Below are 12,181 nucleotides of genomic sequence, written 5' to 3' on the forward strand. Positions count from 1 at the left end.
TATTCTCGAGGTCTCTCTTAATGCGTGCAGGACACCCCGGTAACTACGAAAGTATGGGCGGAGGGGTCGCGGGAGCATTCAAGAGCCGGGGCCGAAATCACTCGCGGCGTTAGGTGCCCAGTGCCCCGGGCTTCCCGGTTCCCGCAGTCGTTACCTGCGTCCAGCCGGCACTGGCCAGGCCTGGTAGAGGGCGGCTCCCGAGCCGCGAACTCCGCTCCTACCCGCTCCCGGGCCGCGGCGCCAGCAGGCCTGGCGCAGCTGCACAACCCACCGTCCCTAGACACAGGCGAGTCCCTGGAGGGGAAACGATTGACACAGCTGCCTGCACTGCGCCCCCGGCCGTCCCCCGCGGCACCTGCGTCTCCCGACGGGGCTAGGAGCTGGAACCGGCTCCCGATCCGGGAAGGCAAAGCCCGCCACGACCGCTCCTCCCGCCGCCCGCTCCCGCGCCTAGCTGCGAGTATAGCGCCCTCGCGGACCCGGACCACAACTCCCGTCGGGCCCCGCGGCCGGGCCAATGGCGGGCGCCGGAGCATGCGGGGAGCAGCGCCTGCGCGGCGGTTTGAGTAAGCGGCCGCGCGATTGGCTGCGGGGTCGGACGGCCGCGCGGGGCCTGTGGGAAGCGGAGTGACGGAGCGAGCGGCTGTTGGAGGAAGGAGGTGGGGGCCGGGAGCGCAAATGGCGTTGAGATGGTTCAGGGCCCTGTTCAAACTCCAGCGCTGACCATTCACCGGCGGAAGCGGCGGCGCAGGAGGCGGCGGCGGCCTAGCGGGGGCACGTAGCGGGCTCCGGTACCTGTTCTGGCGGCGGCGGCCAGGGAGGCCTAGGCCCGGGCCCGGCCGGCGGCGCTCAAGGCGGGGAGGGAAGTTGCGGTGCCGCCGCTCCTCCCCCCCTCCCTCCACCGGGTTTCCTATTTACCCAGAGCGGAGTCGCGGGTTCTGAAGGTGGCGGAGCCCCTTGCCTCTCTTCGCGCACAAGCCGGCCCTGTTCTCGCGCGGGGCTCCCGCGCCCGTCCGTGGGCCGTTGGGAGCTGGAGAGGCGGAGGCGGCCCGAGGCCAAAGCACCCGCCAGGCGCCGAGGGTAAGTGAGGTCTCGGGCGGCTGCCTAGGCCCGGAGGGAGCCAGGGAGGGTGGGGGAGGCAGGGGTCTGGAAGTCTCGCTGTCTCACCCACACAGCCTCTGAGGAAGTTGGGCAGGGGAACGACCTGGAGAACTCTCTTTTTCCTCTTTTATTTGTCCTTTTTCTGAGTTCCTTCCGGGCGGCCACTGATTTACCTCCCTCCCCAGGCGCGGTCAAGTGCGTTGGTTTCAGCCCTGAATCCTTTGCCGTCTTTCCTCCGCCGCTGGCCGCCACTGAGGCCTTATACTGCCCTGGGGATTCAGTGGCAGAGGCTTCCGGGGCGTCGGAAGCTACATCCCGTTCCTGGCGGTGGGGGTGGGGAGGAGAAAAGTTGCGTGAGCTTCCAGCAGGAGGGGGCCGCGTCTGCCGCTACCCCCACGGTGCCCCGACCGCTCCCAGGTGAGGATCTCTAGGTGGTTAGCTTCGCCCTTTCCGGCTTTCACTCCTTAGTGGAAGCCCCTAACCTACCCTGGGGGTCGTAAAGACGCTACACTTCGTTGAGTGTGAGGACTTTTTGATCCCACCGCACTTTCCTGAAAATTCGACCTGGCTTTGGGCAGAGGCGAGGGCCCAACGACTGTAAAGACTTAGTTGTGAATCATTCTTTCCTTTTTAGTTAGGAAAGTCTTTGGAGTTTGAAGCCTGAGCAAGATAGCTTGTGTACTTGAGATATACTTAAAAGTATGTCAACTGTGTCTGCACTCGTACTTGAATTGAACGTACTCGAAACTCTAGGCTTAGGCAATGCCATCCCAGTAGTGCGTCTAGTGACTTTTCAAAAAAGACATGGAAAACGATAAAGGAAATCAAAAGTAGGGTATATTACATAATGAACTCCTCTGTACTTACCGCCCAGATACAACAGTTCTTAATTCTTAACCGAGTGTTTCTCATCTACACACTTTTCCATTCCACATTCTTTAAAGTTAGCGAATTGCTGACATTATTTCATCAGTATTTTACTGTATGTTTGTGTAAGACGTGGACACTTAAAAAACATAAGCATGATTTTCTTATCGCTTAAAATAACTCCTTAATATCAAGTGTTCATCTGCAGACTTTCAACTTGCAACAGTGAATGCTTTTTGGTTCCTGGACCATTTTACTGCAAGACCACCAGTTTTTCTCCTGTAGGCCCAAAGGAGCTCAAGTCTAAATTTTTGGTGTGTCATTTAGTCAGCATTTTTAGCTGGTTACGGTGTAAGTGTATACAAAATGTTCAAGCTTTGTTGGTGTTTATGTAAATGTAGGTCTGTAGATGAGGGCTTTAAATTCTTGAAGGAGCAAAATGACTTTATTCTTTTGTTCTTGCAGCTGCCAAATATACTTACTTAGTTTTGTTTAGGCTGGACTCAACAGGAGAGACAAAGTTTCTTTAGTATCAATCTACAGTAGGTAGATCTCTCTCAGGAAAGATTTTGTGACACTTAAAAGGTCTTCACACTATTTTTCCTAATGCAGACCTGTATGATGACAGAATTATTCTTTTGTCAAATTAGAATTGGTTTCTAACCAAACACGAGAGAGGAAAATCATTACTGAATGTATATAAAACTAACTTTATAACGACATAAGTTGTAAGAGTTTATTAGTAAAGGAAAAATATGTTTAAAGCATAGACCACAATGTATTCAAAAGTAGAAGTCCAACATTATTCCAGTTGTTGTATTTTAAATTTCAAATTATGAAGCTTTTTTTTTTTTCAAAATCTAGACAATTATCTTTTTCTAGGTATATTTAATAAATTGACATTTGAACTTTAGGAGGTCAGAGTGTAGGAAATGGGTAAGAATTGATAATGTTTCAAAAGTACTGTTACTTGCTCTTTAAAAAGTGTATTCTTTTGACTTACTATTCTGACTTTTTTTGTTATAGTACTTGTTATTATGTAGATATGACAGATGAGTCCATTTATCCTTTATAAAGCAAAGAGGAAAACAAAGTTATAGGTTTCTGTTGCTTCATTTAATAATCAGCACAATGGTGTAATATGCTGGAGTTCACCAGCTTCAGAAAACGTAACTCAGCAAATGAGCATAGCACTATAGGGACAAAGAACAAAGAAGATAGAATATGGTTTTTTTTTTTGTGCTCAGGTTGATGACCGACTAGAGACTATTTTTCAAGTCACAGTTTAAACTGCATTAGACCAAGAATCAAAATCTTTGTTTGTGTTAAAAGCTGCAGGTTTTAATACATGAGAAAATAGTACCATTTCCCCGACTTCCCCCCCTCCTATGAATAAATGCTCTGAAGTTCTCATTGCAATTATTTGATAATTCTGAGATACTGAAAAAAAATAAACATTTCGTGCATAACATTTTATAGGAGTAATGACCTTATTCAGATTATTTTCTTAAGGTAAAAGTAATATTTATGAGAAGAGTACATAGATTCATTTGAAACTTAAAAAAACTTGATATTCCACTCAAGTTGCTTTTGTGGATAAGTTGGTTAGTCATTATACTTGCTTACTTTGTAAGTACTGTATGATTATGTACTCACTATAAATAAAAAATTAGATACGGAAGTAGGGAGAATAAAAAATGAGCCCCTATTTATACACGTCCTCCCTGTATTCAACCAGCAGCCATTTTTAAAGTTTGTTTCTTGACTATTGAAAAGCCCCCATGGGGAGAATTATGGGTTATTTTTATACTCAGTGTTAATGCTTGTTAAGTATTTGAATTATATATTTTAATTTTTTCCCCACAGAGAATATGAAACAGGTGTCAAAATGACATCCAGATTTGGGAAAACCTACAGTAGGAAAGGAGGAAATGGCAGTTCAAAATTTGATGAAGTCTTTTCCAACAAACGGACCACCCTTAGCACAAAATGGGGAGAGACAACATTTATGGCTAAATTAGGGCAGAAGAGGCCCAATTTCAAACCAGATATCCAAGAAATTCCGAAGAAACCTAAGGTGGAAGAAGAAAATACTGGAGATCCTTTTGGATTTGATAGTGATGATGAGTCTCTACCAGTTTCTTCAAAGAATTTAGCCCAGGGTAAGGGTTCCTCTCATTCAGAATCTAGTGAAGCTGCTCAGCTAGAAGATGTCACTTCTGTACTTGAAGCTAATAGCAAAATTAGTCATGCGATGGGTGAAGACAGTGTTGGATCTGATAAATGCTTACATTTGGAAGAAACTTTGGTTGGGAAAGAAAAGAGCACAAACCGAATCTTAGAAGATGACGCAAGCAAAAGTAGCTGTGCTAAATTAATGACTTCAGGTAAGTTTTGAATTTCTTTTTCTTTCTCTTTTTCTTTTTTAAAGTTTTATTTATTTAAGTGATCTCTATGCCTAACTTGACTCATGGGGCTTGAACTCGTGACCCTGAGGTCAAGAGTTGGATGTTCTTCTGACAGAGCCAGCCATGCACCCCTTGAATTTCTTTATTCTGAGCCAGGAGAGCTTTGTGTACGCCATTTAGTTATTAAATGCTTTAAATTCTGAAATATCCTGCTTCTTGGGTTTTCTTCCTCCATTTGTGATTAATGGGGGCTTTAGATAATTTTGTAGAAGACATTTAAGAACTTTAAAGAAACCAATTGAGGGTTGAAATTTTACTTAAGCAGCTTGGATGTTAATGTTTCCAGACCGTTACTCATGGTACATTTTGGGAACAGTTTAACCTACCTCCCCAACTCCATTTCCAGAAAGAAATTGTCTTTTTGTTGTGTTAGGATGACATCGTATCTCATTTCTATTACTGTGGAAGATTTGTATGGTTACTGGTAATGAAAACGAGATGAGCATTTACAGTGAGGATTAGGTTTAGGAGTGTTAGACTTTTCTTTCAAAACTAGTTTAGAAAGATTAAAGAGGTATTGTGGAAACATTGAAGAATTGAACTTCATTGCAATTTGAGATTTGTGGAGTCTGGTGCCAGTAGCAACTTGTATTAATAGATTTTAATCCACAAAGCCGGTTGTATTTTTAAAGTGTTAATTTGTAAATCTGGCATCTAGTGTTCATTTGGAAAACAATGTATTTTATCCATTTTACTTCTACTCGTTTTGTAAAGGATTTGAGACTTATGGTAAATGGTAAAAGTGCAGTTAACTAAAGACTAAAGAGCTAAGGTTGGAGGTGGCAGGAAAGACTGTGCTTGCTTTATTGGCAATAGGACAGGGATGGCACTGTAATTGAAAACAAACCTTAGTTTTCAACTTCTTGGCAAAGTTTGGTGATATGAAAGGTTATATAGATCTCTTACACTGAAAGGAAGTAAAGACAAAACTTTCCTAGTACTGAATTCTCAAGAGGAATTTGTCCTCGAGGCTTAGTATAAGTGCCTCAAACGGTGTAATAAAAGACTTTGCCTTGCATAGTTTTACTAAAAATGCTGGACATTTTTCACTCTTTCTCACCCTTGGATGAGATGATGAGCCAGCTGTTATTGTCATTCCCTTGGTCCTCTTGGTTAATTCTGATTTGGCTGTCCTTATGCTTTGGCACATTTCTCCTGAAACATTGTTCAAAACTTAAGGTTAGGTTTAACTTTCACTAAAAAATACAGCTTAGGGGCACCTGGGGTGGCTCAGTCAGTTAAGCATCTGACTTCAGCTCAGGTCATGATCTTGCAGTTCATGAGTTTGAACCCCGTGTTGGCCTCTGTGCTGAGAGCTTGGATCCTGTGGCCTGCTTCAGATTCTGTTGTGTCCCTCTCTTTCTGCCCCTCCCCTGCTTGCACTTACTGTCTTTTTCAAAAATCTGTAAACATTAGATTTTTTTTGAAAGCAGCTTAAAAACTTTTCCCAGATCAGTTTCTAAGCATGTATTATAAATCATAGGGCTGTTGGACCAAAATAAACTAACTCCGGTCTCCTTACTTTATAGGTGAGGCTCAAAGAGGTCAAGTGACTGTCCAAGGTTGGCTAGTGGCAGAATTGGAATGAGATTTACTGATTTTCTACATGTTGAGCACATACTACATAACCTCCACTGTGATGGGCTGTGGGAGTGCTTTTCTACTTCCCTTATTCAGTATTCTTACTGCTGTGCCTTGGCCTTTGATAGTTAATCCACATTGTGGGGCAGATAGCCTGAAGGAAGGAACGTGAAGCTCAGGAAGTGGTGAAACTGGTCAGGAAGGCAGACACAGCTTCCCCAAGTGCTATGTTTTGGAGAACTGGGCATCACTGGCAGGCAAAGTGTTTAGGTAGAGGGACAATAGGAACTTGGAAATTAAATTTACTTAGACAGCATTTGCTTATATTGCATATACATCTGTGTATGTCCAAACTGCCATTTGAAGTTGTTTAGTGGGACCTGGAAATAGTTTTCTGTGGAGATGAGATATTAGCTTCCCAGTCTGATAAAGCTAAATTGTAGTTCTGCTGCTGATACTGTGCACTTAGTAGGGAATCCAAACTCCATAGTAATGGTTTTGTGAGTAGAAAACGTGTACTAAAACATAGATAAATAGATGTTCAAGAACATCTTATCCCTCTTCCTTTCTTCTCCACAAGTCATCCTTAGTGGAAATAGAATGGCGAAGCACTATGAACATCGTATTTTCTCCTTTCCCTTGACCACCAGCTGCGGCAACCCTAGAAAGATAAGATAGGGATAAGGGTAGGGTAGGATGAGAAGGGAACTTTGAAGGAGTGCTTTTAGGTCTCATGGTAGTCGTAGTTTTAAGGTCTTAAAAACCATTTATAGGTTTGTATGTTTATAAATTAGTTACAGATTTGGAAATGTTTTTACACATTATGACCTTGCTTTTTCATTCTCCCTCCCCTCCCAGCATTTGGGCATTTCCCTGTGTCTAGACTTATTGCATTATGTCTGTCATATTGTTACTGCCTTTACTCTCATTCAGAAAGCCTTCTGGTTGTAGTTTAGAAACCCAAACTTAAATTTGTAAAAAAAAGAAAAAAGAAAAAAATTGTGTTTAGTGTTTACTTGGTTGGGGGGAGTTAGAGAGAGAGGGGAGAGACAGAGACAGACAGACAATCCCAAGCATGTTCCACGCTGTGATCACAGAGCCTGATGTGGGGCTCCATCCCACAAGTGGTGAGATCATGACCTGAGCCAAAGAGATGGATGCTTAACCAACTGAGCCACCTGGGCATCCCACTAAACTTAAATTTTTGATAAAGAGGGTCTTTCTGGGTTAACAATTCTTTGAGAATGGTAACATTAAAAGAATTTTTTAAACAATGTTTTATTTATTTTTGAGAGAAAGAGAGAGACAGCGTGAGCAGGGAAGGGTCAGAGAGAGAGAGAGAGAGAGAGAGAGAGAGACAGAGTCTGAAGACAGGCCTCAGGTTCTGAGCTAGCTGTCAGCACAGAGCCCGATGTGGGGCTTGAACCCACAAACCGAGAGATCATGACCTGAACGGAAGTTGGACGCTTAACTGACTAAGCCACCCAGGTTCCTATTATTTCAGTGAAAAGGATTTATCCAAGCTCAAATTTACTGTATCCTCCTGGCATCAAGTTTTAAAGTGTGTCTCTTTCTCTATAGGGAAATAGGTGGTTTTTAGCTACTGCTAAAATTCTTTTATAGGTAAAATATTTTATATCAGGTAGTACTTTTAAAAACTGTGGCTCCTTTGAAGAGGAAACTCAGAATAAGGTTATGATAATATGTGTTATGGTTGCCATTTTCCAAATAGATATTTAATGAGTACGAGAGCCAGAATCTAGATTACAAACTGTGAATGAGAACTGCAAGGAAGGATTGAGTTACTAAAATGTCCTAACTCTTGGGGCGCCTGGGTGGCTGTCAGTTAAGCATTTGACTTTGGCTCAGGTCATGATCTTGTAGTTTGTGAGTTTGAGACCCGCGTTAGGCTCTGTGCTAACAGCTTGGAGCCTGCTTTGGATTCTGTGTCTCCCTCTCTGTCTGCTCTTCCCCTGCTCACACTCTGCCTCTCTCTCTTCCCCTCCCCCCCCAAAAAAAAGATTAAAATTAAAAAAAAAAGTCATAACTCTTGATTTAAAAAACAAAAAACTTAACATCAGTTTCAGTAGCTGTCAATATATGGCAAATCTTATTTTATCTACTCTAAACACCACTCTTTCTACTTTCTATCCTATAATCCTTAGATTATTTTATTAAAAAATTTTTTTTTAATGTTTTATTTATTTCTGAGAGAGAGAGAAACAGCGCGATCAGGGGAGGGTCAGAGAGAGAGGGAGACGCAGAATCCAAAGCAGGTTCTGAGCTCTGAGCTGTCAGCACAGAGCCCAAAACGCAGGGCTCGGCTCGAACCCATGAACCATGTGATCCTGACCTGAGCTGAAATTGGAGGCTTAACCTACCGAGCCACCCAGGCGCCCTATCCCTGGACTATTTTAATGCAGATTCAGGACTTCTTATTTTATCTGCAAACACTTTAGTTGTAATTGCTTTTAAATTGAGTTCTCAAACAGCTGTGCCACTTAAAAATGACTGTTAGCAGGACCTAAAGATTTGTCCTTTTAAGAGATCTTGGAATGTTCTTTAAAGTGTGGTATTCAGGGCTGTGTGCATTAAGGATAAAAGAAGGTTTCTCTTGCTTTTCATATGAGGCTACTTCCATTTTCCATCTTTGTGCTTTCTGCTACAGGTTTTTAATCTGGACTCTAGAATAAAGTATGCAAAGACTTACATTTCCACTTGGCACACTTTCCTTGCCAGCCAGCTGGGATTCAGTCTACACATCTTGCCAAATATTGAGATAACTACTGCATAGGCTCTTAATTTGCATGACTGGTTTTGTACCCAATGCATTTTTTTCCATTTGCTTAAAGCTGTACTGAGTGTTTGTGTGTTAGGGATATTATTGTCAGGAATTTAAGAACTTTTGATTTGGAACTGAAGATGATGATTATTATTTTCAATGTTTATTTTTGAGAGAGAGAGAGAGAGAGAGACAGACAGACAGTATGAGCGGGGGAAGGGCAGAGAGAGAGGGAGACACAGAATCCAAAGCAGTCTCCCTCAGCTGACAGCTCAGAGCCTGAGGTGGGGTTTGAACTCAAAAACCGCAAGATTATGACCTGAGCCCAAGTCAGATGCTTAACCAACTGAGTCACCCAAGCGCCCCTGAAGATGATTTTTAGAAAGGAAAATTAATTGTTTCATTCCTGAAAACTTAAAATAGGCCAGGAACTTGTGAGATGAGATTTTCATCTGTTCATTGGATAAAGTACAGCTGATTAATGAGGATATAAAAAAATTTTTTTTAATGTTTATTTTTGAGAGAGAGCGTGCACATTTGCGCATGCACCCATGAGCAGGGGACAGGCGGAGAGAGAGGGAGACCGAAGCAGGCTCCGGGCTCTGAGCTGTCAGCACAGAGCCCAACATGGGGTTCAAACTTACAAACTATGAGATCATGACCTGAGCCAAAGTCAGATGCTTAACCCACTGAGCCACCCAGGCGCCTCTCATGAGGATTAGTAAAGAATTCTGAAAGCATAGTATCACCAAGAGCTCCTAGCCTTCATTTAGGTATTGGATGTATTTGTATTTGTTGCTTAGAATGTTTAATTTAAGTGAGACATAAAATTCTTTTAAAGGAATTATGTAAGAGACCGATTATTTAGTTCCTACTTTGTGTTGAGCTCTTACATATCAATTCTTAATCAACTATATAAGTCAGGCTTTATTTCCATTTTATAGAGGGTAAATCACAATTCAGTGAATAACTTAGGTTACTAGTAGAAGATCTGAGGAACATTCAGTGTTTTTTTCTGTATTCTGATGTAAATGAACTTAATTTTATCATATTTCGAGCCTTACATTTAAAATAACAATGTCACTGTACAGTTTTATCTTGATGTTGGAAATAACTGATAGGAACACATTCTAGATTCCCTCTTGCGTCTATTTAAATAATTTTCTTTTTTTAAATATTTTTTTGGAGAGGAGAACATGCTTGCAAGCAAGCAGGGGAGGGGAAGAGAGAATCCCAGGCAGTCTCTGACCGGAGCCAAAATCAAGTCAGTCAAATCAAGAGACCATCGCTCAACCAACTGAACCACCATGTGCCCCTGAATAATTCTATTTTTAATAAAAATTGTGGCCTGGGGTGCGTGGGTGGCTCAGTCCATTAAGTGTCCAACTCTTGATTTTGGCCCAGGTCATGATAGCATGGTTCATGAGATCGAGCACTGTGTGGGGCTCTACACTGACAGCTCAGATCCTGCTGGAGAGTCTCTCTTCTCTCTCTCTCTGTCCCTCCCCTGCTTTCACTCTCTCTCTAAATAAATAAACAAACTTAAAAAAAAAACGGGGCCTAAATAATTATAATATTTAGCAAGTAAAATTGACCTTTTTACAAGTAATAAGTATTTTCTACGTTTTTCATTTTTTGTGATACAGACAAATGGAAATTTAATATGCAAATTCTGCAAGACACTGTAATTTTAAAGTTTGTTTTAAAGTAGAATTTTAATTTCTTTTAAAGTTTATTTATTTATTTAGTAATCTCTACATGCAACATAGGGCTTGAACTCACAACCCTGAGATTGAGACACATGCTTTTCCGACTGAGCCAGCCATGTGCCCTAGAACTTTAATTTCTTATAAAATATTTTCTTAGTAAAAGGACCTTATTTCAAGGTCTGAGTAATAACAGAAGTGTAGGTGACCACTGACAAGTTTCTTCTTGGATCCAGTTTGAATACCAGCCACGGGAGGTAGTATGTAGAAACTGTAAGCATACTTCATGCCCACTAGGAATGAAGTTATTGATTTCTGCTGGTAATAATAACTGCTTTTAAAACAGTGACAACACATTTGTACAACATTTGATGCTTTTCAGAGATTTTCCATATGCATTCCATATTTTTAGAATTTAGAGCCAGGTGATTCATACATTTTTTTTTTCTCTCCCAATCTTTGACTCCAGGAAACAGTCCTCAACTTTTCCAGAGCCCTGATGGTAGAGGAGGATGAGTTTGTTCATAGGAAAGTCAGGGGGATGCTTTCCTTCCAGCCATTCAGCTATTATTTTAGTGTTCTCTGTATGCTGAGTGCTCATGTATGTCAATGAACAAGATTTTGCCTTATTCACATTCTAGTGGGCAAGACAGAGATTGAATAGAGAGGAAAAAGTGTGCTGAATATTACAGAAAAATATAGGGTTTGGGGTGCCTGCCTGCCTCAGTCGGAAGAGCATGGAACTCTTGATATCAGGGCTGTGAGTTCAAGCCCCAAATTGGAGAGAGATAAATAAACTTTAAAAAAAAGAAAAGAAAAATGTGGGGTCCTTAGAGAGTGTATGGTCTGAGTGAGGGGTAGGGGCAAAGCTGACTTTTTAAAAATTTTATAACAGTATTTCAACTCTTTTTCTTTTTTTTTTCTTCAAGTTTACTTGTTTTCTTGAGAGTGAGAGTGGGCGAGGAGCAGAGAGAGGCAAAGGGAATTCCAAGCCAGCTCTGTGCTGTTAGCACAGAGCCTGACATGGGGCTCAATCTTATTAACTGCGAGATCATGATCTGGCCTGAGCCAAGATCAAGAGTCAGATGCTTAACCACCTGAACCACCCAGGTCCCCCAAAGCTGACCTTTAAGTTGGCACCCACTGCTGCACTGAGCAAGCATAAAAGTGGCAGAGCTTAGTGGCATGGACAGTGAGGAAGAAGGAGACATTAAGAATTTCTCTGTTATCGGGGCGCCTGGGTGGCTTAGTCGGTTAAGCGTCCGACTTTCGCTTAGGTCATGATCTCGCGGTTCGTGGGTTCGAGCCCCGCATCGGGCTCTGTGCTGACTGCCAGCTCAGAGCCTGGAGCCTGTTTCAGTCTGTGACTCCCTCTCTCTCTGACCCTCCCCTGCTCACGCTGTCTCTCTCTCTCTCCTAGAAATAAATAAAACATTAAAAAAAATTGAAAAAAAAAAAAAAAGAATTTCTCTGTTATCTAATGTGAGCATGTGAACAAATGGTGCTATCATTGAGGTAAGAGGACATTTTGAGGGCAAGTTCATCAGTATAGGTTTGGATTTGAGACGTTTGTGAGGCATAGGGTATGCTGGTATGAACTTAGATAAGACTTGGAGATGATAAATTTGAGATTCAGCATGTAAATGTTATTTGAAATTATAGGATTGGATGAAGTT

The 12,181-nt window shown here is 42.3% G+C and overlaps 1 protein-coding gene across 3 annotated transcripts in view; it reads left to right on the plus strand.

Moving 5' to 3' along the window:
• The first annotated feature begins 631 nt into the window (after positions 1 to 631).
• WAPL (WAPL cohesin release factor) overlaps positions 632 to 12,181 on the plus strand; it is an 88,649-nt gene continuing 77,099 nt past the window's right edge. For all 3 annotated transcript variants that reach the window (XM_039233698.1, XM_039233699.1, XM_039233700.1), the window contains exons 1-2: positions 632 to 1,080; positions 3,835 to 4,355. In XM_039233698.1, coding sequence (XP_039089629.1) covers positions 3,857 to 4,355 — 499 coding nt within the window. In that variant the 5' untranslated portion in view covers positions 632 to 1,080; positions 3,835 to 3,856. The remainder of the gene's footprint in view (positions 1,081 to 3,834; positions 4,356 to 12,181) is intronic.

This window comes from Hyaena hyaena, unplaced genomic scaffold, assembly GCF_003009895.1.
Source record: "Hyaena hyaena isolate Hyena2069 unplaced genomic scaffold, ASM300989v1 scaffold_78, whole genome shotgun sequence".
Lineage (NCBI taxonomy): Eukaryota > Metazoa > Chordata > Mammalia > Carnivora > Hyaenidae > Hyaena > Hyaena hyaena.